This window comes from Pinus tabuliformis, chromosome 3_2 (genome assembly GCF_031772625.1).
Source record: "Pinus tabuliformis cultivar Carrire ecotype Pingquan chromosome 3_2, CPIR1, whole genome shotgun sequence".
NCBI lineage: Eukaryota > Viridiplantae > Streptophyta > Pinopsida > Pinales > Pinaceae > Pinus > Pinus tabuliformis.
In genome coordinates, this window is record NC_142302.1 from 387,262,910 (window position 1) to 387,290,591 (window position 27,682).

The 27,682-nt window shown below is 37.0% G+C and overlaps 1 protein-coding gene across 1 annotated transcript; it reads left to right on the top strand.

The window, feature by feature from the left end:
- The first annotated feature begins 5,357 nt into the window (after window positions 1-5,357).
- LOC149181033 (uncharacterized) lies at window positions 5,358-6,140 on the top strand. The gene has a single exon (XM_089414068.1). It carries the CDS (start codon window positions 5,358-5,360, stop codon window positions 6,138-6,140), a length of 783 nt encoding a protein of 260 aa, XP_089270194.1.
- Window positions 6,141-27,682: the final 21,542 nt, after the last annotated feature.

A 27,682-nucleotide genomic window follows, 5' to 3' on the forward strand; every position in this document is an offset into this window, starting at 1 on the left:
GCTGTTGCTGGGAAACGTATTCATTTTTTCATTGACTTGGTATTAGTTTCCTTTTGACTAAAAATATTTAAAGTTTATGCAAAGTTTAACATTATGATATGAAATTTATTATTTTTAAATAAAATTTAAATTCATTTATCTCAAATATTATTGGTTCAAATGTTACACCTCTTATTGTGCAATGATGACAGAAACTAATTTCAATGTACTTTATCATTAATTACTATTGTACAATCCACTTTATTTTTAATATTTATTAAAAAATGCACTAATATCATGCATTGCTCCTAAAATTTTTAACCTCTTATAAAAAAAAATTCCCATCAAATTCATATTGTCTACACAAGCCACAAGAGTATATATACACAATGCATCCATGTCGATGTGACATCTCCGCCTATTAAGGTAAAAGAGTAAAGACAGTTGATTATGACACGTCATTGAGAACTTAGATGTTAACATGTTGATAATAGGAGGGTCACATCCTTAAACAACATCATAGAAGATGGCTACACAAAAGTTATAACATACACTTTAATTATAATTTATACTAACAAGAAGACTTCTAGCTTTTAATTTAAAAATGAATTATTGATACCATGATCAACATGATTCCCCTTGTCTAGGAAAATGATATGGTTATGTAAGGAGACAAAGTATAAGAAGTCCTAAGTCCCAATATTGATGTGTCTCTTTTTATTGAGTTGGAGTGAATATTTATTTGTTAAGGGTTGTTGTTTTTTATTTTCTTTATTTTGTTTGTTAATTAATATTTTGATGTTAAATTTAATTTTGATTTTGTTAAAGAGTAATTATATTTTTTAATTAAATAATAATAAGAATAATTTAATTTAAGGTCATCATGAAATTATACATCAAATTGGTGTAAGACTCTTTAGTTTAGGAGACAACGATCTTTCTCCATGTAATAATTTGATTATTAAAGTCTATTCAGATGCACACACTCTACCCCACTTTAGATTTGAATCAATAATCTCTTATGAGAAAATACATGTTCTTAATCATTAGACCCACTCAAATTATTCATAATACCTAATTTATGGATTAGTAGTATTTACCCATAACATTTGATATGCTAACTTCCATTATAAAATGTCCCAATCAACTTATTCTTTAGTTAGCTTGGTTAAATTAATTAAAATGAATGAACATACTTTTAATAAAATATTTCCAAAATTAAATCTCTTATTAAATATGTGTTTGTTTTGTTTGTCTTACTATGCTTAGTTTTACACCTTATACCTAAAAACACTCAACTCTGTAATCACTACGCTACATATTTGATTGATGTTGGTACAACTTTCATCCTTTTCTATCTTCAAACTAACAATTTAGGTTAGTGTATATTGCACCGTGTATGTATTTCACATTTGAGTCCATTCATTTTAATGATTAGGAAAAGCCTTAATATGTATTTCTCATATTTGTTCCACCTAAGGTGACATTTAGGCATGAGGATTCACATAAATTTGAAGTGTTAAGAGGCTTTCTTTTCATTTTATTGTTAAGTGTCATGAGCATGCCTAAGAGTTTATAGCTTGGGTGATAGGGTGGACTATTTGTCTTCAGATCTAATTGGGTTCAATTTTCACAAGTGACATGTTGGCTTACGATGATAAGGCTAGAAGGGTAAATGCCCTTCGGGATAGAGATCGTCTTTGATGTGCCTTGAAATACCTCAACCCTTTAAGTCACAAGTTATTGATATATCTGGCTTACAAGCTATTGAATATACTCTTAGGTATGGTATAATAATGTTCCTAAATATTTTCTAATCTTATAGCCCCTCTTTTATTTTCTAATATCTCGTTTTTTAATTTTACCTTCTTTTTTTTAAATTTTAGTTTCCACATGCACTTATATAAACTTCTATTTTACTAAATTTACATAGTTTTTTATTTTATTTAACTATATTTAAATTAAGCAACCAAATAAAACACGTACTTACTATCATAACTTATTCTTAACTTATTCTTATTATTATATAGTGTATTAAAAAATATATTTGTTTCATAAATTTACTTATACTCAAATTACATTTAACCTTTGGACTTCATCGGCAAACTAATATTATAAATAAATCACTTGCTCAAGGAAATATTTCCATCATATACTTTTTCATTTCTCCGTATAATTAATTTAATTGACATTATAACTTTGTGAAGGAGCTAAGAGGATGAAAATATTTGAGACTTATGTGTAAGATGATCATTAATTGATATTATAACTTTATCTAAAAGAGAACTAAGAAGATGAGAATATTTGGCACTTATGTGCAGGATAAGCATGTAAAGCTCGGGTGGGGCTATGCATCACTTTCTCGCAAAACAACGTTATCACAATCCCTAGGATAAGGCATAATTTGCAGTTTAGTTCGTTCTCAAAGTGTTAGAACTTATGGTTTAATAATGTTCTAATTTGCAATTCACCTAATTGTGAAAGGTTTGGCCTTATGGTTTCATAATATTCTAATTCACATTATGCAGTGTAATGTGGGGGTTTTATTTTTATTTTTTCAAGTTTCACGGGAATGGATAGGGCTGGAAAATAATGGTGTTTTTATTTTTTTCCAATAATGAGTTTTATTATAATTATATATTATTATTATTTAAATATAAAAATAGTAATTATATCACATGTTGCAAAGAAATATTGTAAAGTGATAGCATAAAAAAAATATAAAAGAAAGAAGTAACAATTTCATGTAATTTTGTTTATTTGATGGTGTTTATCTGAGAAAAAATTTGAAATTTAAATTTTACAGAATTGAGTTACAATAATTAGGAAGGATGGTAGTTTGAGGAATCTATATTATTATGATTGTAATAATAATCTGAATTATTATTGTATCAAAGGAATCAATAAGTGGGTTGGGCTTGTACTTGCGTGACACAGGTTGATTCCGACCACTACAATTATACTATTGGGGTTTACGATGCTCCTCCTCTCCACAAACTGAGTTACTCCAAATAATTTGAATCTTGGATCTCTTAGTTTACATAATACTTCATATCATGATGATTGCCAATTAAGTTGCCCTTATACTATAGATATAAATATTATATCTATAGTATCAACTTGAAATGTGATAAAAATATTTTACTCTCACTTTTTACTATAAATAAAATATTTTAATGTAATTTCAAAATTTAAAAATTTCCATACATTTCCTCTGTGACAAACTACATACATTTCCTCTGTGACAAACTACCTTACATCAAGAGGACGCAGGTATACTCTTTGGGCAAATGGGTGGAAAATTTGAAGGCCTGTAATGACATTAAATTAAAGATTGTGAAGGGCAATGCATGTGTAGCTATCGGTGGAGGTGTCAAAACTCCCATAGAAGATGCAGTTTCTGTGCCTCCAATTTACGAATTACGTACAGTGAAATCCCGATTTTTTTTTTCAAAGATATGAAATTCTATTTATTACCAATTAATATTTTTAAATGGGTTAAATACATGACTTTCCTATTGTCCAATGTTGCATGATGAAGAGAGAAGTCGGGATGGCGGACGATCGGGTCCTGCGAGAAGCTAGGGTTTGAAGGAACAGTCGGCCGAATCGAAGAGTGCAAGGGTAACAGCGGCGGAGAAGAGCAGGGATCTCCTGCAAAGAGCAGAAACAAGGAAAGGAGAACGATTCCTATAAAAGGAGAAGAGATGAGAAGCAGGATGAGCTGAAGGCAACTATGGAAAGCCGGCAGGGGAGGGGAGAGATCCCCTCCTATAAAAATGTTGCAGCAGGAGAAGCTAGTGGAAGCAGACTGCAGAGCAGCTCCAAAGAAAGTAATAGAGAAGCACCGGTAATGGGAAACCTTTGGCAGCTGAAGACAGGCGGAAGATGCTTACCAAGGGCCCAGAAAAATCCCAGGTATGTAATACCCAATAACAAACTTGAGGAATATAACAGCTATATGAAAGATCATGCTCTGATTTGCAAGTTTATAGGATATTGGCCATCAGAAAAGGATTTATTTAGATGGATACACCAAAGATGGAGACCAAAAGGGCATATTGAACTAAAATTAGGGGCTAAAGGCTTTTTCACAGTAATTTTTGCAAATCTGGAAGATAAAGAGAGGATATTTGAAGAAGGACCGTATTTTATGAACAACGCGGGTCTGTTCATGAAATATTGGGAGGAAAGATATAACCCGAAAAATGAAAAAATGTTAGCTGCCCCAATTTGGGTCAGATTGTTTGGTTTACCGGTGGAATTTTGGGACCCTGAAATCATGGAAGGCATAGGTAATACAATTGGAAACTTTGTCAAGGTCGCGGAATCAACGAAAAGAGGAAAATATACATCATACGCTAGACTGTGCATCTATATGAACATAGCTGAGCCACTACCTGAATATATAGAACTGGAATATCATGACGAAGTATGGCAACAGCCAATAGACTATGAACACATTCCGTTCAGGTGTAGAAGATGCCATGAGTATGGACACCTATATAAGAAATGCCCACTCAGTAAGGAAGAGGAAACCCACAGTCAAAAGGAAGAAGAACAAGGGAAGACAGAGGAGACGGAAAAGGGCTTCCAACAGGTTAGTAGAAAAAAGAAAACTGTTAAGGAAGGAACAAAAACTCAAATGCAAACAAAATCAATAACTATAGAGAGTCAAAATAAATTCCAAATCCTTCAGCACGAGAACAAAGAAAAGTTGGTAGAAGAAAATGGTTTATCAGACGAACCAATGGAAATAGTCAGAGAAACAAAAGACAAAGACCCTGAAACAACAGTAGAATCTGGAGAGGAAGCAGGAGATGGAGTAGAGGCAGTATCGGAACAAATCCAAATGGAGATGGAAATGCCGAAAGAAAATGAAGTAGAGGAAGAAAGAATCATGAAAAAGTTGATTCAAGAATGGAAAAACCTTGATGAAAGATTCATACCAGAAACACAGAAGCAAATATACAAAGAAGCATTTCAAAAATATAAGGAAAAAAAAGGAAAAACTATGGATAAGCAAACAGGCATAGCAGGGGCGCAGGAAAATAGTTTGATGGGAGTGGATAGCACTGGTAAAGGCAGCAGAAAGAGAGGCAGGAAAACGTTGAACGAAACTATTCCAACTGTTGGAGAAATTTTAGTCAATTCAGGCAAAGTGATACCTCTGTCAGAGGTATTTTACCAACCACCCAAAGTTTAAAATGATAGTTATCAGCTGGAACATCAGGGGTCTCAACAGCAAGGGAAAGCAGAGATACCTGAGGGAGAAGCTAAGGAGAGAGAAACCAGGGATTATAATAATAAAAGAAACTAAGATCAGTATGCAGAGTATGGAAAAAATTATAAAAAATAACAAAATACAATATGAAGTCATGGGACAAGATGCAATTGGATCAGCGGGAGGCATTGCAATATTATGGAACCCTGACGAAGTAGTTTTTGAAAACTGGCTAAGTATGCCCAGAATTCTCACCGGATTAGGTAGGATTCTAGGGACAAAGGAAAGAGTTCTAATTACAAGAGTCTATGGACCTCATGTACCGGGGGAAAGAGAAAGGTTTCTTAGAAACGTGCAAGCAACCAGAAGGATATGCCCAGATCTACCATGGATAGTAGGGGGAGATTTTTACATGATCAGGATGATGGAGGAAAAAAAAGGAGGAATAAGGAAACCTGACCAGTATATGGAAATGTTTAATGAAATGATAAATGAACAAAGACTGGTAGATATATTAACTATTAATGGGGTATATAGTTGGAATAACCAAAGAGGTGGAAAGAATCAGATAGCTTCCAGATTAGACCGCTTCCTAGTCTCAGAATCAATCATGAACCGAGATGTCTTTATAGAAGCGAAAATTATGCCAACTTTAGGTTCAGATCACTGGCCGGTCAGACTGGAAATAGACATTAAAAAAAACTCAGGAAAAAGACCTTTCAGATTTGAGGCCTTTTGGCTAAGAGAACCGAAGTTTATGGAAAAAGTCGAGGAATGGTGGTCTCAAAGCACGGCTCAAGGAAAAGGAAAGATGCATACCTTCCAATTAAAACTCAAAGAATTAAAGGGCAAGATAAAGCAATGGAACAAAGAAGAATTTGGAAACATAATGGAAGAGAAACAGAAATTAGAAAGAGATATGGAAGAATTACAATAGAAAATTATTACTGAAGGTAGATCAGAGGAAAGCAACAAAAAGGAAGGAGTTATACTCAGTAAATTGGAGGAGAGAAGAAAGCAGGAAGAAGTGTTATGGAGACAAAAAGCCAGAATTAGATGGTTAAGGGAAGGAGAAAGAAACACCAAGTTTTTCCATCAAGCCATGATACAACACAGGCAGAGGAACATAATTCATTCTATCAAAAATGAGGATGGGGAAAGGGTTGTGGAACAAGAAGAAATTGAGAAGGTAGTGGTACAGTATCATAAAGGAATTTTGACGGAACCCCACACTGATAGATCAGAAGCCATAGAAAAGATTTGTAAGGTAATTCCTAAAATCATAACAGAGGATAAAAATAAAGCCTTGATGAGAGCAACAACCTTGGAAGAGGTAGAGGAAATTGTGATGAGCATGAAGAAAGGTACAACACCAGGGCCTGATGGATATATAATAGAATTCTATCAAGCAGGATGGTACTTTCTGGGAAAAGAGGTGCTAGAGCTTGTAGAAGAATCTAGAATAAATCAAAAGGTATGGCCAACTCTTAATTCTACTTTCTTTACCTTGATTCCGAAAAGTACTATATCAGAAGAGGCTCAAGGCTTTCGACCTATTGCACGATGTAACGTCATTTACAAAATAATCTCAACCCTGATTGCTAAAAGGCTAAAGCCCCTACTGGCCAGTTTAATCTCCCCTGAACAAACAGGATTTGTAGAGGGTAGGCAGATCCTGGATGGATTAGTTGTCACGCAAGAAGTTTTACACTCCTTGAAGACAAAAAAACAGCAGGGAATGTTGATCAAACTTGATCTTTCAAAGGCTTATGATTGATTAAACTGGAAATATTTGGAAAAGGTACTGGAAAGTTTTGGTTTCAGCAACAGATGGATAAACTAGATATTCAACCTTATAGAAACTCCAAATTATTCTATACTAGTAAATGGTACCCCTTCAGCAACCTTTAATGCAAACAGAGGAATAAGGCAAGGGGATCCCATATCCCCGTTTTTATTTATATTGGCAGTAGAGGGTCTGGGCAGGTACATAAAGAAGGAATTAGGAGAAAGCAGAATCAAAGGGCTACGATTATGGGGAAATAATTTGCCTATAACCCATCAACGATTTGTAGATGACATTATGCTATTTGGGGAAGCATCTATAAAAGAGGTGAGGAACTTGAAAAAATTCCTAGATCTATTTGCAGAAGCTTCAGGAATGGAAATCAACAAGGAGAAATCATGTACGTTTATCTTCAATACAATAGATCCTATCAAAAGACACCTAACCAGGACTTTGGGATTCAAGCAGGGGAAACTCCCAACAAAATACCTAGGAAACATGATTGACATTAATCCCAAAAGGTGGAAGAATTGGCGAGGAATTATAGAAAGACTTCAAAACAAGATGGCTAATTGGGCATTCTGATCGTTAAATATAGCTGGAAGGATAGTGCTACTGAAATCAGTACTACAAGCAATACCCATCTATCCACTATCAATTATGGCGGCACCCCAAAAAACCTACTCAAAGATCAGATAAATTTATGGAAAATTCCTCTGGGGAGGCCCGAATCAACAAAGGAAATGGGCTTTAGTGTCCTGGAAAAACCTTTCAAAAAGAAAGGAGGAAGGGGGACTGGGATTGAGAGACCTTGAGAAATTAAACAAGGTGCTCGGAGCAAAATTATGGTGGAGATGGATGAGGGGAGGTAATGACCTTTGGAAGAAAATATGGAGATATAAGTATAATATGCCAAGGAAGACGGAGGAAATCCTTCGCTTGGAAGAAACTCCGAGAGGATCTACCATCTGGGATCTAGCAAGACAGAACAGAAACCTAATAAATAACCATGCTTTCTAGGAGATTCGTGGAGGAAATGAAGCCAGATTCTGGGATGAGAAATGGCAACAACGAGAAAAACTGAGTAATTTACACTCCTTTCAGAACATACAACAAACAACATTAAGAAAGAATTGGCAGCATGTGAAAGACTACTGGAAAACAGAGGAAACAGATGAAATATGGTGCCAGTGGAAAAAGCCATAAGAATGGAATACAGACATAGACCAAGAACAACAAAAAGCATACCTGAGAGAAATCGAATCAAGGAAAATAAAGGTCAGAATCGGAAAAGATATTCTCAGATGGGGCAATTCAACGAAAGGAGAATTCACAGTCAAAGAGGCTTATTACTTGATGGATCAGCAGGAAAGAACAGAGGAAAATATGGAATGGAAGACAATATGGGACAATAAGTGGTGGCCAAAAATAACTCTATTCGCCTGGTTAGTAGCAAAAGAAAGGATTCTGACTTGGGATAAAATTCAAAAGAAAGGTTTTAGCGGCCCATCAAGATGCAGTATGTGTAATATAGAGGTAGAAAATCAAGAGCACTTGCTGAACAACTGTGTTTATGTAAAGAACTTATGGGCAGAAACGAGGAACCTGTATGGTAAATCTCAAAGAAACCCCAGAGACATAAAACAAACCATATTCCAGTGGCATAAAGAGAAATTTCAATGCAAGGTAGTACAGAGGGCATGGAGACTCACGGTTGGCTTTGTGATCTGGTTGGTGTGGAAAGAAAGAAACCGAAGAACTTTCCAAGATAAAAATAAAAATACTGAAGTAGTATGGAAAAGAGTCTTAAGTTCCGTAAGGGAAACAATCCTAGCTGAAGAATGGGAGGAGGAGGAGTGGAAAGCAGATCGGTATGAAGAACAAATTCTAGCGAAACTAAACCTGAAATATGAAATGGTATATAACAGAAGGGTAAAAAGAAATAATAAGATCGTCCAGAGTCCAGATCAATTTTGCTACCCAAGAGAGCGGTTCATCAAACTGAACTTTGACGGGGCCTCGAAAGGGAATCCTGGAAATGCAGGATTTGGGGGAATTTTCCGGGACAGTGAGAAAACCACTAGATGGATTTTCGCGGAATGGGGAGGCGAGATGACAAATAATGAAGCGGAGCTATGGGCAGTTCACCAGGGCCTGAGAATCGCTATAAGAAATAGCTACAGAAATTTAGAAATTGAAGGGGACTCCCAGCTGGTTATCGAAATGTTGAGAAAACTCAATAATGGAAAAAAATGGGAACAAGTGGCAGTAAGTTGGCAAACGGTCGGGATAGTGCAAGATTTGGCAAAAATGATGAGAAGGATAGACTACAAAATTTTTAGCCATGTCAGACGCAAAGGAAATCAAGTGGCGAATTTTCTCGCCAACTGGGGAAGTACGAACAAGGACAGCAGGGTTGACAGCAAATGGCCGTTAGTTATCAATAATAAGAAATGGGAGGAACTGGCAATGACCATAAATCAAGACCATGCGAAATCCGCATAACAGACATAATTACCCTAAACAATTGATGGATATGATGGACGGTCGAAACAGGTTAATAAATGAGTGTTGGGAGTGGCAAAGAAGAAATCTAGGCAATGAGCAGAAGACATTAAATCAGGCACGTACAAGTAATCGAAATAAGCAAACATCACACCGCAATAGCAGAGAAAAGATGGCGAGGAAAGGAGCAAAGGACGGCATGTCAGAAACCAAAAGTGGAAATGATAATCGGGAAACAGAGGAAGAAGATGGCGGCAAGCAAAATAACAGGTGGCACGGTAAATTTCAACTGAAGGATAGGTGGAACGAGGTAAGGAGACTTATTAAAGAGCAGGGACAAGATGGGAGAAGGCAGAAGAGATATGCTGTAATGCGAAAAGATCCGTGTAGTAAAAAGGTGACAGACCGCGGTAACGACGAGAGCACTGCACCAAACAAAGCAAATAACTGTAAGAGGAGGATCAGTATGGAAACCAGAAGGAATACAAGGTTCGAAGAAGAAACGGAGGCAATGGAGCGCAGAACCCGGGAGAGTAAAGGTAAGAGTGTGTCGAAGGAGGAAAAGGCGGAGGAAATTTATGAGATTCAGGATGATACTGAAGAGGAGGAGGAAAGGTACAAGGCAGTCAGGGAAAGGGATACCCGAAGACGCGAGGCAAGCAGGAAGAGTAGGAAAAGGAGGATTGAAGAGCAGCTGGAGAATTCAGAAAGTGAAGAACAGCATGTCCGTGGACGCAAGCAAGGTAGAGGCGAAAGTAGCACGCCAGGCAGGGGAAATAGGGGTGGCAGGGGACAGTACAGAAATAGAGGAGAAAGAAAAAGAGGACAGAGCCCGCAAGGAAGGGGCAGAGAGAGAACAGGGAGATATTGTAGAAAGTCAAAAAGATCTCTAGATAGGAAAATCCAACATGCAGAAAGAGCCTACAACAAGAACACCAACCCAAAAATCAGGAGGATAATACAACACATGGAAGAAGAGGCCATCCAAGCTCAATCAGATTCTGAGATGGAAGACTGGGAGTTCCTTCTTCCGGACCCAGGCGATACTAGGGGTAGGATGACTCTGTTTAAGCAGTCTATACATGTATATTGGGTAATGAAAAGACTGTTGGCAAAAGCTCTGGAGCAAGAAACAACAGAAATGGCGGGTGCAGGGAGTTCCAAATTTAAGGAAAGAATTGAGAATAATGCAAATTACTTTGGAGATGCAAAACAAAAAGATGGAGGAAATTCACACAATGATCAAGGAAGAACACCTAGGAGTCAACCAAAAAGCTGATCAACAGCCAACAGCTGGAGTTCCATGAAAACAAATATGCATTAATTTTGATGAGTTTTCAAAGAGGAGTTAAATCTAAGATCCTCACTGTTATAGATAAGGAAATATGTTATATGCATTTAAGTAGTAAGAGTAAGTGTAAAGACTGTTTAGTTTATTTAGCTTGGACAAACAGAATCTGGACTTATTATTTTTGGCTGGCAATGAAAGACTTAAGATGGCTGAGATACCCGGTTTCCCATAAGGGCGGGGTGAAGCCACCATGATACTGTAATATTTTGGTTTATGATAATAGAAAGAAGTACCACCACAGTTTACAAAAAAAAAAAATGGGTTAAATACATATTTCTTTTATATGGATAAGTATGTTTTTTTAAATAGAGTTTTGAAAATTTTAGTTTAATTATCAATTATTAATAAATGAATGGTAGAGATTTAATTTATATGAAAAAATTATATAATATTTTTATCAGTATTTAAAATAGAAGGTTGAGATTTATCTTAAAAATAGTTATGCTATAATAATATATTTTGATTATGAAATGAGTTATGGTTCTTGGATCACGAGATATTGATAACTTATGGTATTGGACCATGATATTCTTACAAAACCAATTTAAACGTTAAAAATCTCCATGGTTAAAAATCTAGTTACATGTTTTTTTAAATGCATAAGTGTTTAATATATTTTCTTTTTATAATAATAATATTTTTTATATTTAGTAATAATAATAATAATATTTAGTTAATTTTATGATTTTCTTTTCTTTTCTTTTAATGTGGATAAAGCCTCTCAACATTTTGGAGCTATTTAATTTATATGAATGTGTTAGTTTTATTATTTTTTTAAAGCTAAAAAAGAAAATAAGTCATGTTTTGTGATGACATTTTCTTACTTTATCTATGATTTTATAGTCTTTTGTAGTAGGTTGGTTTCATAGATTATTAAAGTCACAACTCCATATCCTAATGAGGAAAAATTATGAAATCATTGGACTCAAACTACCTGTAGAGCCTCTACTTTGCACTTGATTATCCATCATTACCTATAGTTTTCCCTCACTCATCCCTCTCTTTTGCTCTATTTTCTGCATAAACTCACCCAGATCATTACATATGATGGCTTTAAGCATGATTAAGGATCTTTGCTAATGTGTGACTGTTTTGTTTAGATTTTGACATATTTACAGGAATTCCGCAGCGATCTGATGATTCCGCAGCCATCTGATGATTCCGCAGCCTTTTTGTTAATCTCAAGGTTCCACGTGTCATTTTGCCAAACGAGCCACATGGGCACTTAGGAATCAAGGTGCTCGAGGTTCCTGTGTTGTTAGTTTGGTCAGCCACATCATCGGTACCTCCGGTCAACGAGGGTCAAGTTACGGTCAACAAAGGCAGCTTAATGGTGATGCGTAAGCTGTTGGGTCACGTCAGTTCAAACGGTGATTTGTCCGTCTTACGCAGGCTGTGGGGGACATAATCCAACTCTGGATTCAATGCCCATAACGACCAGAACCTCCAGCTCATCCACGAGGCTTATGACGTGTTATTGAACCTTAATTACGCATGACAGTTAGTTTATTTTTCAAGTTTTAGCTGTACGCATTAGGCCATCTTTCAGATGCCTATAAAAACTAGCGTTTGCATACGCTTAATGTTACTTTTTAGTTGCTGTGTTTTATGAACTTGTTATCATTTTAGTGCATTCCAAGACTCTGTTTTAATAGTGTTGTTCTAGCACTCTTGACTGTAATTTTCTGCACATGGAGTAATAGAAGCAGTGCTGTTCTGAAGTTTTCAATTCCTTGAGTCTTCTTTGGGTATTATGAATGGAGGGCCCCTGTTCATTACTGCCCTTGTATAGTATTTCATGTTTATATTCTTGCTATTTCTTTATTTTCCATTCAACATTTCCTTTTCTTGAAACATGTACAGCTTAATTCACTTTCATGTTATTTCATTTCCAGCCTTTATTTTAAGCTGATCAGTATTGTTCTTTTGCAGGTTTTTAACCCGGGATTGTTTTTGTGTTTATGTATTTGCTTTATAACTGATGGTATTTTCAGTTGACAGATTCAAAGTTGCTGCCTTTACTTTCATAGCTGATTTTTAGTTTAATTTCTCAAAGTTGTCTGCTAACATATGAATGGTCTCTTTATCACAAATTGCTTATCGTTTAGAGATCAGAATACTAATAACTTACAGCTGGCTTTGAGTACTTTTTAGACTAATCTTTAACTACTTTCTAATCGTGCTTTACATAGTACCATATGATAGAAGCAGAGAGTTAGAAAGAGCAAAACATTATAACTAGTCTTTAAAGTAGATTTTTCTCATTTTTGATCACTTTTCTAACTCATCTTTAGCTACTTCCTAATCGTGTTTTACACAGTACTATGTGTTAGAAGCAGGGAGTTAGGAAGAGATAAACATTATCATTGGTTTTTAAAGTGATTTTCTTACCTTTTATTTGCAGCAGCATGAATGGTGTCTAGTGCCATTAGAAAGTGGTTCTTTGCTTTCAAGTTATTTATTTCTTTCAAGCTTTTCCTTTTTAGCAAGTAGTTAGAAACCACTAATCACACACTCTCACTCATCTAGATCTCACCTTACACACACCATCACTCATATGTTTATAAAAATATCACTCCATCTTAGGAAGATAAATTAACCACAAACAACACCCCAAACGACAAAAAGCTCTAAGAGGTTGCTTAAGTACATATAGTACACCTTCACTTCATCAGCTTACGAGCCCCGGGTTGACAATTAATGACATCAATTTAGGAACACTAAATTGACTAAACATTTTGGCGCCGTTGCCGGGGAAGTGAAATTAAGTAGCCATATTCTTAGAAAAAAAAACATAAAAATTTCAAGGAAAGAAGTTGATAACCTATCAAAGTATGCTCTCCTCTTGCACTGCAAGGTGATCTGGAGGATCAGAAAAGAGAAAGTTATTGATTTGATAGTTTCTTGAGTATGCTCTCTTCTTGCACCTAGAGTGAACTGGAAGATCAGAAAAAGAACTATTAACTTGACTTGAAGAAAAATAATAAAAAAATGACATGCATAGAGCTAGAGATGCTAGAGGAAGGATTTTAGCTAGAGCTCGAAGTTCAATTTTTACAAGTCCATCTGCTTCAAGGGATAGACAAGAGACACCTCCCTTATCTCCAACCAACACTCCTGGAATTCAAGAGCCAAGAGTTGACTCTCCTACACCTTCTATTGAGTTTGAACCAGGAAGAGACTCTTCTCTTTCTCCTACAGAAAGACCAATTGTAATTGAGGAAGTGGAATCATCTGAAGAAGAAGGATAAATCTCTTCTCATTCACCTTTTGTAGAGGAACCAGAAGATTTTGAAATCCCTAGGAGAATCATCATGGCAGAGGAAGAAGGAGGTGGTAGGGGTAGAGGTAGAGGTAGAGGAGGAGGAGGAAACAACAATAACAATAATGGAGGTAGAGGTCCCCTTGGAGGAGGAAATAGAGATGGGGATAATTACTTTGGATTTCCCATTGTTAATGAGGATTCCCGAGCTACTATGAAAAACATATCACCATCAATCCTCCCTAACTTCCATGGGTTAAGGACTGAGGACCCTGAAACATTCTTATTTGAGTTTGAAGTGGTATGTCGAACTTATGACTACCTGGATGACTCTCAGAAACTCAAATTGTTCCCTTCAACACTGAAGGATCAAGCCTTGAAATGGTTCATGGGGTTACTCACTCAATCCATTAGGACTTGGGATAAAATGAAACAGACATTTTTGGATAGGTATTTAGACTATTGTATGCCTACTAATCACAAGGACGAGGTTTTTAAAATGATACAAAAAGAAGATGAGAGCTTAGAAGATTTACTTGAAAGATTTCAATATAACTTGAAAAGAGCAAAAATGAGTACCTTGGATGAAGAGACCTTAAAAGCCCTCTTATTAAAAGCCATTAGGGATGAATGGATAGACATCTTAAACATGATGGGGAAAGGGGATATTTCTCAACTTTCACTCAATGATATAGCAGAACTTTGTATCCATCTCTCAAGAGGCAAATCAAAAACTCAAAAAGGGCCTAGAGATCCTTCTCTCCTTAGGGCAAATAAATTTGCAACAGGATCAGTGAGTAGGGCTGAAATCGGCAGTATGCTTGATAAATTTAAAAATGACATCTTAGGGAGTCTTAGTGAACAACTTGATACCCTTAAGATTCACAATAAACAAAAAGCAGAAGCTGATGCTTTGGCTATCTTTTGCCCGAAGTGTAGAAAGAAACATGCTTTAAGGGAATGTCCCTTAGATGCACACGTTGTAGAAACATGTGTAATTTGCTCAGAAGCTCATGAGACCAAGGATTGTCCTTCAATACCTGGCCTCAAAGCAGTCTTTCAAGAAGATCCAGATACACTTGAATCTCTCTGTTTTATTGCAAGGAGACCTTGGCAAGGACAACAAAATCAAGGGTTTAACAACTCTATGAATTCTCAATCCCAACCAAATTGGAATCCTTGGCAACAACCTTGGCCTCAACCTCAAAATGCTTTTCAAGCATGGATACAAAGCATGCAAAATCCTTATGGGAGATTTGCTCAATTCTATCAATATCCCCAATCATTTCAGAATCAGCAAGCCCCACAACTTCCAAATCAAGGTCAACAACTATCATTGCCATACCCTCAACAACAACAACCTCCTCCACAAAATCAAAATTCTCAACTATCACTTCAATCCCAGCAGAAATCAAATCAACTTCCCTCTCAGCCATTACCAAATCCAAATAATAGGAACCCTCAAAATGCTTACATGATGGAAGGTCAACCATTCCCTACCTATATGGTTGTTCCTCTCAATGAAGTACAACTCAGATCAGGTAGAATCTTAGATCAACCTTCTACAAGTGTTCAACAACCAAGCATTTCTGAGGAAGAATCTCTCAAAGTCAATAAAGGTTCTGAAGTATCACTTCAAAACCAAAATATCCAAAAAGAAAAAGAAAAAGAATCAACCTCTACAACTCCCATAGTTGAGCAACCTACACCTTTAGCTACACCTCCTTTTCCTGAAAGATTACAAATTGACAAAGGAGTGGAAAAGCAAATATGGGTGCCTGACTATAATTTCCTAGATGAATTGAAGAATGTTTGTATCAAGATTCCCTTGTTACAAGCCATTAAGGAAATTCCCATTCTAGCGAAGACAATAAAGGAGTTGAGTTTGAAGAAAACAGGAAAAAGAACCAGAGATACTAAAAGGATACATCTAGTTGGAAAAATTGCAGACATAATGATGGGTAAGATTACCATGCAAAAGTATGTGGATCCTGATAGCCCTATTGTCAAAACTCATATTAATGGGGTTGAAATCCCAAATACTTTGATTGACTTAGGAGCTGCGATCAACATCATGAGTAGACAGACCATGGATCAGTTAAAGCTTCCTAACCTTCTCTTTACACCTACTTTACTGCAACTTGCAGATAGATCAATCATTAAACCTGATGGTGTATTGGAAGATATTCTAGTCTCTCTAGATTCTTGGGAATATCCAGTTGATTTTATGATTTTAACTCCCAAGAACAATCTAGGAGGACATCCTCTTATTTTAGGAAGACCTTGGCTGGCCACAGCTGATGCTTTCATAAGTTGTAGGTCTGGGGACATGTATATATCAGATGGTAATTCCACCAAGAAATTCAACTTGTATCCTCCAGCAAAGGCAATAACAGAAATAGGAGAAGATGAGTGGGTTGATGATGAGGATACTATTCAACCTGTTCTAACCATCTCTGAAATCAGTGAGGATAGTCGAATTCTAAATACATTAGAAAATTTTGAAATACCTTTAGAATATGACTCTACACAGTTTCGGTTAGATGCAGACATTGAATATCTCTCCTCTAGACAGATGTCTCTCTTCTCAATGGAAGAGTTTGGTAGTTCTACAGTTGAAATCCTTCCAGGAAAAACATTGAACATTAACAAAAACTTGGGAAGACCACAACAAGAAGAATTAACTAAACTGTTGCAAAAACATTCCACTGCCTTTGCATGGGAATACACTGACATGAAAGGAATCGATCCTAAGACTTGTATTCATCACATCTATATTGAAGAAAACAACAGACCTATTAGGCAACCACAAAGAAGGATGAATCCAAACCTTAGGGAAATCGTGAAAGAAGAACTCCAAAAATTGCTTAAGGTAAACTTCATTTACCCCATTTCAGATAGCCAATGGGTTTCTCCCTTGGTTATAGTGCCCAAAAAGAATGGTAAATGGAAAGTTTGCATTGATTATCGAGAATTGAACAAGGCAACCTTAAAGGATCATTTCCCTCTACCTTTTATTGATCAGGTACTAGACACTTTAGCCGGTAAAAAGTATTTCTCATTCTTGGATGGTTTTAGTGGGTATAATCAAATTCAGGTAGCACCTGAAGATCAAGACAAAACCACATTTACTTGTCCTTGGGGAACTTTTGCCTACCGAGTACTCCCTTTTGGATTGTGCAATGCACCCGCTACATTTCAAAAGGCTGTACTAGGAATCTTTTCAGATCTGATTCATGATTGTGTAGAGGTATACATGGACGATTTCACAGTTTATGGTAATACATTTGAAGAAGCTTTGGAAAATTTGGAAAAAGTACTGGTAAGATGTAAGGAAACAAATCTTTCTTTAAGTCATGAAAAGTGTTTTATGATGTTTACTGAAGGGATTGTTTTAGGACATCATATTTCAGGAGATGGGATTAAGGTTGATAGATCCAAAGTTGAAGTCATCTCTAAGTTACCTGTTCCAAATTGCCAAAAGGATGTTAGGAGTTTTCTTGGGTTTACTGGGTATTACAGAAGATTTATTGAAAACTTCACTAAGATAGCATCCCCTCTTTTCAAATTGCTTACCAAGGACTGTGAGTTCAAATGGGATCCTGAGTGTCAATCTGCCTTTGAAGCTTTAAAGACTAGAATATCTGAAGCACCCATCTTAAGGGGGCCAAATTGGAAACTCCCTTTCCACATTTCTACTGATGCTTCAGATACAGCTCTAGGAGCTGTTTTGGGACAAAAGGATTTGATCCCTTATGCCATTTATTACACAAGTAAGAATTTGACTCCCACTGAGTTAAATTATACTATTACAGAAAAAGAATTCTTAGTTGTGGTACATGCGATCAACAAGTTTAGACACTACATAACCGGCTATGAAACCTTTGTCCATACTGATCACTCTGCCATAAGATATTTAATGAACAAACCTGTCACTAATGGTAGAGTTACAAGATGGCTTCTACTTTTACAAGAATTCAACATTACTGTGTTAGATAGACCTGGAAAACAAAACACAGTAGCTGATTTCTTGTCTAGAATCCAAAACACTAATGAAGATTCTCCAGTAGAAGATAAGTTTCCAGATGAATACTTGTTTGCAGTGACTACCAAGACTCCTTGGTATGCAGATATGGCTAATTATCTTGTTACAGGGAAGCTTCCTCTACACTTATTTCCTAATGAGAAAAGGAAAATCATTCAGGAGAGTTCACATTTTTCTTGGATTTCTAATGAATTGTTCAAAACAGGGCCAGATTGTATAATCAGAAGGTGTGTTCGGGAAGATGAAATGCCTGACATCCTTAAGGCATGTCATGATGAACCATGCGGCGGGCACTTTGCTGACAAGAGGACAGCCTATAAAATCCTTTCTCTAGGATATTATTGGCCTTCTCTCTTTAAAGATGCAAAGCAGTATGTTAGAAGGTGTGACAGCTGCCAAAGAGTTGGGAAACCAACTCCTTCAAATGAAATGCCTCTACAGCCTCAGGTATGCATCGAACCCTTTGAGAAATGGGCTCTAGATTTCGTTGGACCAATTAATCCACCATCAAAGCAAAAGAAGTATATACTGGTTTGTACTGATTATGTTACTAAGTGGGTAGAAGCAAAAGCATTGCCTTCTGCCACTGAAAATTTAGTTGTTCAATTTCTTTTTGAGGATATTTTCACTCGTTTTGGTGTCCCAAGGGAAATTGTGACAGATCAGGGCAGCCAGTTTACATCTAAATTGATGGAGAAGCTGATGGAGGAATATAAGATCAAGCACAGAACATCTACTCCCTACCATCCGCAATCCAATGGCCAAGTGGAATCTACCAATAAAGTTCTTGAAGGCATTATCACCAAGACTGTTCATCTTCATTGAAGAGATTGGGCGGAAAGGCTCCCTGAAGCCTTATGGGCCTATAGAACTACATGGAAGAACACAACAGGACATTCTCCCTATGAACTTGTTTATGGGAAGGAAGTCCTGCTCCCCATTGAGTTCCAAATCAAGACCTTCAAGATGGCAGTCCAATTGGGAATGAGCCTCTCAGAAGCTCAAAGACACAGAATGGACCAGCTAAATGAGCTAGATGAAATAAGACAAGATGCAATTATAAGGACCGATCTAGTTTAGCACCAAAGATCTAAATGGCATGATCGTCATATCAAAGAAAAAAAGTTTCAGAAAGGAGATTGGGCTCTATTGTTTGATTCAAAGTTTAAGGACTTCAAAGGAAAGTTTCAAACTCATTGGCTTGGGCCATATGAGGTTGATGAAGTCTTTAGCAATGGAGCAGTTCGAGTGAAAACTATTGATGAATTTCATACTCCTCTTATTGTGAATGACCATCGCTTGAAAATCTACCAAAAGCCATTCTCAAAAGAAGAGTTTGTCAAATTGTTTAAAGAAGATTCTGCAATCAGGTTGGTGGAGAAGGATTCTTCTCCTCCATCAGCCTAATCTTTGGTTTTTGAAAAAAAAAAAAGAAAAAAAAAAAGAAAAAAAAAAAAGAAAAAAAAAAGAATAAATGTATAAGCCTGAAAACCAATCTCTGATTGACAGTCTTATGCAGAAAACCTGAGGTGAAAATCAGGGTCACCTGACACCTTATGTTTTCCAAAAAAAAATATATATATATATATCTCTCTCTCTTCCATCTCATTTCGCCATTTCATCCACCTCATTTACCATCTCATTCATTTAATCACTCTCACTTCACCTCATTTCTTTCCATCCATCCATTCATTACATTTCATTCCATCAATAAAGTTATTTTTTTTAGATAACTGAAGTTGTTTTGTGCAGCCGGAGGGTACCACTGTAGTTTCCGCAGCTGTCTGGCAATTCTGCAGCCATTCAGCCATTCCGCAGCTCTCTGCACCTGCATAAAAAAAACAGAGTCTGTTTGAAAAGAAATTTACAGTTCAGAAGTTATCAACAATAAGTGGAAAAGAGTCATGCAACAACAATAAAACAATGAAGGGTTAGTGGAAAATAATCAAAGGCAATCCAAGCACGGATATGAGGTATGATCTAAATTCTAAACTTATGGTTATCTCATTTTGCAAAGTTTCTGGGTTATGTTTCTTGACATTTAATGTAATGATTACCAGTCTTTCCCATCATGCGACCAAAAATCCACGTATCATCCACACTTATCGGTCATGATCATCACGATTTTGAAACTCAATTGCGGTTGCTCTTCCATTAAGGTTTTCGTACCTGAGTGACGTAGACTACTGTACTACGTCTCTCTAAGTCATAATCCCGCAGCCAAGTGTAAACCTATGACCGAAGCCTAAGGACCTAACCGTTTCTACCCATCATTTCATAACCCTCTTACGCTCATATCATTCCATTCACGCTGTTTCATTTCCACAGTTCCCTTATTCCGCTGTGCTCACTACGCTGCTACCTTAGCCATACTCTGTTTTACGTCTTCCTCTCTGCTAATTCTGATTATCAGTGTTACGGCTGTTACAGTAGAACCGTAAATTTACTGTGTTAAGGCCACTGTTGAAGCCGTGTAACCTTTTTCCAAAAGATTTAGAACAGAGCCGTAAATTTACTGTGTTAAGGCCACTGTTGAAGCCGTGTAACCTTTTTTCCAAAAGTCTTAGAACAGAGCCGTAGAGCCAATGGGTAAACTCTTAAGAGTAGAACCCGAGGGTTCAAAATTTCTGGAGGGATATCCTCAAGTTAAAGAGGCTTTGCAGAAAGCAAACTGGCTCCAATGCATCCAGAAATTCAGAGGTTACCACAAAGAGGTTACGAAGGCCTTTGCACGTTCCTTCAGAGACAAAGACAATGAAGTGGAGATAGGGGACCTAAAGTTTACAGTCACTGAGAGTAGTATAGCACATGCCACTTCACTCCCACAAACTGGAGAAAGATGGTTTGCAAATAGATCAGTACAAGACCAACAGTGGAAGCAAATCTTAAAGAATCCAGGTATGGATACCAGCATTTTTACAAAAGGGATTCTTGTTACTTATGTCAAGGAAGAATGGACAACTTTACTTTTATTAGTGAACAAATTCTTTACTTGTGAGGGAAGGTTTGGAGTTTTATATGTTTACCATGCCAAAGTCATGATGCATTTCTTAGGAGATGATATTAACCTTCCATATTTTCTACTCTCAAGTATTAGAAAAATGTGTTCAATTGTCCAAAGGAACCCAAGAAACATTGAACCACATCTGTATCATCATGGTCTTGTTAAGATGCTAGTTGAGGAACAGTTGAAAGCAAAAAGAGATACCTGGGAGAGATTTCTTGTGAGAAACCATTTTGAAGAAGCAGGAGAAACCTCTGTGCCTAAAAAGAGTAGAAGAAAAAGAAAAGAGGCTACCCTTGAAACTGTTGTCCAAGAGGAAACTGTCCAAGAACAGATTGAAAAAGAAACTGATGTACATCATTATGAACATGAAATTGATCCTGAGCCTGCTGTGAACATTGATCAAACAGCTCAAGGAATCATCACAGAAACCCTTTCAGAACTTGCCCAAGAAGTTGCTCAAAAGAGAAAAGAGAGTAGGAAGAAACAAAAGAAAGATAAAGACAAAGCTGTAGCCCAAGAAACTTATGCTACTCCTGAGAACTCTAGTGAAGAAGATACTCAGCCCTTAGCACAAAGAATGGCCAAACTCCATGAAACTGCCCTTTCCAAGAAGGTGGAAAAACAAAAGCAAAAAGCAAAAAAAGAAAAACAGAGCATCACCACCGTGAGAAGAAGCAGCAGGTTACAAAGCAAAAAGGGGGCCACAGAGAACAAAAAGTCATTCTTTATTGACTTGAGCACACCTCAAAAAGGTGCTACAAGTCCTGACTTTGAGGAAAGCTCCCCACATGTTGAGCAGGTTGAGACTAGTACTCCACGTGAGGAAAGTCCTTTTGAGAATAAACCTGAATATGAACATGGATCCGAATTTCAGTATGAACCCAGTCCAAAGAAGTCACCTGAGGTTGACCCAGATCAGCAGAAAGTTTATAATTACCTGGAGACGTTAGAACAAGTAGCTGCTGGTCCAAGCACTGTTCAACCTTTGGAGCAGCAAGTTCAATCATTGAAGCAGGAAATATTTGAGCTGGAGGTACTAAATCGCCACATCAAACAAGAAAATGAAAAACTGAAGATACATAGCAATGTGGACAAGATGGTCCAAGATAACACCATGCTTCATATGGGCCTGTGGCAAAAGGAAAACAAAAAGCTCAAGAAGAGATGCAGGAAATTAAACAGAGCGTTGATCAATCTAAAATTCAGGTGTTTGATGAAAAGACCAAGAGTCAATGTGGCCACACAGAGAAAGAAGAGAAGGCTGGATGTCTTAGCAGAGGCATCTCAGCAGATGGACTGAACAATGTTTTTGATTGCATGAGGACATTCAATGCCCTCGTAGTGGGGGTATGTAGAGCCTCTACTTTGCACTTGATTATCCATCATTACCTACAGTTTTCCCTCACTCATCCCTCTCTTTTGCTCTATTTTCTGCATAAACTCACCCAGATCATTACATATGATGGCTTTAAGCATGATTAAGGATCTTTGCTAATGTGTGACAGTTTTGTTTAGATTTTGACATATTTACAGGAATTCTGCAGCCATCTGATGATTCCGCAGCCTTTTTGTTAATCTCAAGGTTCCACGTGTCATTTTTCCAAACGAGCCACATGGGCACTTAGGAATCAAGGTGCTCGAGGTTCCTGTGCTGTTAGTTCGGTCAGCCACATCATCTGTACCTCCGGTCAACGAGGGTCAAGTTACGGTCAACAAAGGCAGCTTAACGGTGATGCGTAAGCTGTTGGGTCACGTCAGTTCAAACGGTGATTTGTCTGTCTTACGCAGGCTGTGGGGGACATAATCCAACTCTGGATTCAATGCCCATAACGACCAGAACCTCCAGCTCATCCACGAGGCTTATGACGTGTTATTGAACCTTAATTACGCATGACAGTTAGTTTATTTTTCAAGTTTTAGCTGTACGCATTAGGCCATCTTTCAGATGCCTATAAAAACTAGCGTTTGCATACGCTTAATGTTACTTTTTAGTTGCTGTGTTTTATGAACTTGTTATCATTTTAGTGCATTCCAAGACTCTGTTTTAATAGTGCTGTTCTAGCACTCTTGACTGTAATTTTCTGCACATGGAGTAATAGAAGCAGTGCTGTTCTGAAGTTTTCAATTCCTTGAGTCTTCTTTGGGTATTATGAATGGAGGGCCCCTGTTCATGACTGCCCTTGTATAGTATTTCATGTTTATATTCTTGCTATTTCTTTATTTTCCATTCAACATTTCCTTTTCTTGAAACATGTACAACTTAATTCACTTTCATGTTATTTCATTTCCAGCCTTTATTTTAAGCTGATCAGTATTGTTCTTTTGCAGGTTTTTAACCCGAGATTGTTTTTGTGTTTATGTATTTGCTTTATAACTGATGGTATTTTCAGTTGACAGATTCAAAGTTGCTGCCTTTACTTTCATAGCTGATTTTTAGTTTATTTTCTCAAAGTTGTCTGCTAACATATGAAAGGTCTCTTTATCACAAATTGTTTATCGTTTAGAGATCATAATACTAATAACTTACAGCTGGCTTTGAGTACTTTTTAGACTAATCTTTAACTACTTTCTAATCGTGCTTTACATAGTACCATATGATAGAAGCAGAGAGTTAGAAAGAGAAAAACATTATAACTAGTCTTTAAAGTAGATTTTTCTCATTTTTGATCACTTTTCTAACTCATCTTTAGCTACTTCCTAATCGTGTTTTACACAGTACTATGTGTTAGAAGCAGGGAGTTAGGAAGAGATAAACATTATCATTGGTTTTTAAAGTGATTTTCTTACCTTTTATTTGCAGCAGCATGAATGGTGTCTAGTGCCATTAGAAAGTGGTTCTTTTCTTTCAAGTCATTTCAAGTTATTTATTTCTTTCAAGCTTTTCCTTTTTAGCAAGTAGTTAGAAACCACTAATCACACACTCTCACTCATCTAGAACTCACCTTACACACACCATCACTCATATGTTTATAAAAACATCACTCCATCTTAGGAAGATAAATTAACCACAAACAACACCCCAAACGACAAAAAGCTCTAAGAGGTTGCTTAAGTACATATAGTACACCTTCACTTCATCAGCTTACGAGCCCCGGGTTGACAATTAATGACATCAATTTAGGAACACTAAATTGACTAAACACTACCTATCATACTAATTTATCATTAGATGCAATTATAATGTATAACATGAAGGATGGACTTAATAGGAGTACCTTTGCACTTGATATTTGATTATGGAGGAGAAAATTTTTGGTGATGGAATGGGAAACCCTATTTCTAGCATTTTTTTTTCAAAGGGTAAGTGGCGCCTCTCTTTTCTAGGTTCAACGAGAATTTCTTTTCTTGGACAGTCGCTAGTGGATGGGTAAAGGGCCGCACTCCTAGGGTTTTTATTATTTATTTATATGGACCGAAATCTTACCTTCCCAAAATGGTCGAATGGGTTGGGTCTTCTTGGGTACTAGTTTTATTCCTCTGGTATCAAAATTATTCAAGTCAAATAGGATTGCAAAAGACAAATTACTGTTGAGGATATATTTTTCTAGGTTGCCCCTCCATTTTGAGATAGAAAAATCTTAGAAGTTGTTGGGTAAATGATTGGCTCATTTTAGGGTGTTGTTTGGGAAACCCTTAATAAAAAGGTAACTAGTATGATGTGCCTTATGGTTTTATCTAGTTTTTCAAAGGAACTCTCATAAGAAATTATATTCAAAATGGGAAAATTCTCCTAAGTTCACAAGCTTGACTATGAAAACCTTTCACTCTGGTGTAAGTAACTTCATGCTCATGTTTGGTTATTCAAAGAATGGCTTGGGAAGGGTTTTAAGAAGAGGAAACCATTCATGGTTGAGTATGGTCAAGTAGCTAAATGCAGAGAAGGAAATAGTATTTCTCCTCCAAATGGATATTTGTGTCAAAAGGCTATCACCTTGGGGGTTGGTGGTCAAGTCGGTGGTGGTGTGGGTGGGATGTTGTTTCATTTTCTGATAGATGAATTTTTTCATGAAGGTAGTGCCATTATTGTGTCAATGGATGATCTGAATTTGAAACTACTTGAAATGTTGAGAAAGGTATTCAATTCAGTAAACATACATGTTTAAGTGATGCACATGTCTTGTAGTTAAAAACAAATGAGTTTTTCAGTTGTTTATGACCCTTTTATGTGTAGTAGAATTAATTCATTTCTTTGTTTAACATACTAAAACAGATTTGTTCTGAAAGAAAACTCAACCACAGATGCAATAGCATATGATGAAGCAATTCACCCCTCCTAGGCTACATCTGCTGGGTCCAAGGCTCCCAAATGGGCATGTCCTTGATTTGATTAAAAGATCAAAATGATAATACATATAAATACAAGACATAACAGGTGAAATGGACTATAAAAATGGATTCAGAATGCTCAAATTAGTCAGGAATCATCATTGGTTCTCATCCAATGGGTACCTGCAACCCTATATAACTCCCACAATGTTGGGCCCTAGTGGCTCCTAAAACTTCCATGGAGAAAAAACACCTGCAAACAACCTCTGATTTCTCTCTAACCTGTGCCAATTTCCTCAAAATCATCTGATTAGTCAAAAAAAAAAAAAATCATCTCAAAAGGCCTTTCCTAGCCAAAGTTATGGCTCATTTACTCCACTGCCTGTTTGGCCCTAAATTAAATCTAGTTAACTAAACTTAGCTGGCAGTTAAGTCCGCCAATTTTTGCGCCACCACCAAAAATCCCACCAGTTTAAGCCGTAACCGCCAATCAAATTGTTAGTTACAACTCCGCATGTGACCAGTTTGGAAGGCGTGGTTTATGGCATTGGATTGCGTGCCCAGACCACTGGATGACCATCGTAGTGGGCTATTACTGTAACCACCAGCGAGTTATGTGACCACCTCTGCACAGTTAAGCATTGACCGCAAGAGGGTTATTGGTCCATGGTTCCTGGAACCTAGTCATGTGTGGAGAGGGGTCTAGCCCCCTTTGGGGCCCACTCTAACGGTTCCAAAAGTTTAAATACATTTCTGCCTGAAACCTTTACAAGTTCCGCCCACTGGTGTAGTGGTAAATCGTTGCATTCGTGGTTGGTAGGTTGTGGTTCAATCCACCGATCTGCTCAAAATTTTAATATATGTCGAACTTGCATCCACCTTGGGGCCACGTGGTGGCCTCTTGGGTTGCCACGTGGCACCCTTTCATTGGTTGCCCAGATGGAATATTATATGAATATTCTGGGAATATTCTATTATAAATTTTTTTGAAAAAAATTCAAAAATTAAGGGTTATTGGGCGATTTTCAATTTGACATAACTTCTGCATACAGAGACCATTTTTCGAACCGTTCATGGCGCCAGAATCAGGAGGACGAGATCTATCCAGTCGTTCAGGTTCGAACTAGTTCTGAGCACTTTCATTTTTGAGCATTTTTCGACACTTGGGACATGAGCCCCTGATCACGCCTCCCCATTGGGAAGCTTTTGGACCCCAAAAGCCTTCAATTACCTGTTAAAGAGGTGAGGGTATAGCTCCCTCACTCTTTCCACCTCCATCCACTTTTCCTTGTTCGGCTTGCTACCTTTGAGACCAACCCAAACATTATCAACATTTCCCCTCCTTGAAGTGCGTGTCCTTCTGTTAAGGATTGTATCTTTTGTCAGCTCATCCAAAAATTCTGGCAAGAAATCCTCTATGGATGGCAGTTGAATCACTTTCATGATTAGCAATCAAAGGAGGTTCATACAAACGTAAATTCTCCACATTGACAACAGAATACATTTGCATGTATGAAGACAAATCTAATTGAAAAGAATTATTTCCAACTTTCTTGAGGATTTTGAATGGACCATAACGAATAGGCTTCAACCTTTTACCTTCTCCTTGCATTCTTTCCTTACTAATGTACAGCCATACCTCATCCCCTTCTTGAAACTTGTGATCAACTCTATGCTATTCATGTCTCTCCTTGTACTTGCCTTGACTCTTTTCAAGCTGTTCTTGAATTTTCTAATGTATTAGCTGTCACTATGTCCCTCAATGGTGACATCTTTCTCAAGAATGAAATCAAGAGGTGACTTTGGCAAGTAACCAAAACAAGCTTCAAACAGTGAGGTGTTTGTGGAAGAGTGCTTGGCACAGTTGTAAGCATGCTGTATGTAGTGCAAATGTTCATCCCAAAGCTTGGGATGCTTGCCACAATAACCTCTCAAGAGGTGCACTATGGTTCTGTTCACAACTTCTGTTTGGCCACCTGTTTACGGATGGAAAGCAGTACTCTTCTTCAACTTGGTGTCCATCATCTTCCATAGATTGGACCAAAAGTTTCTAACAAATCTAGAATCTCTGTCACTAAAAATGGAAGTAGGCAAGCCATAATGAACCCATACATGTTGAAAAAATAATTCAGCAGTTATAGTTTTCTTACATGGCATAAGTATACACATTTTACTGAAACGATCAACTACTACATAAAGATAATCATACTGCTTTCTATATTTTGGTAAACCTCCTACAAAATCCATAGAAATGCTC

Excerpts from the sequence above, each read along its gene's own strand:
- LOC149181033 (XM_089414068.1), top strand. The coding sequence starts at position 5,358 with ATGGGACAAGATGCAATTGGATCAGCGGGAGGCATTGCAATATTATGG.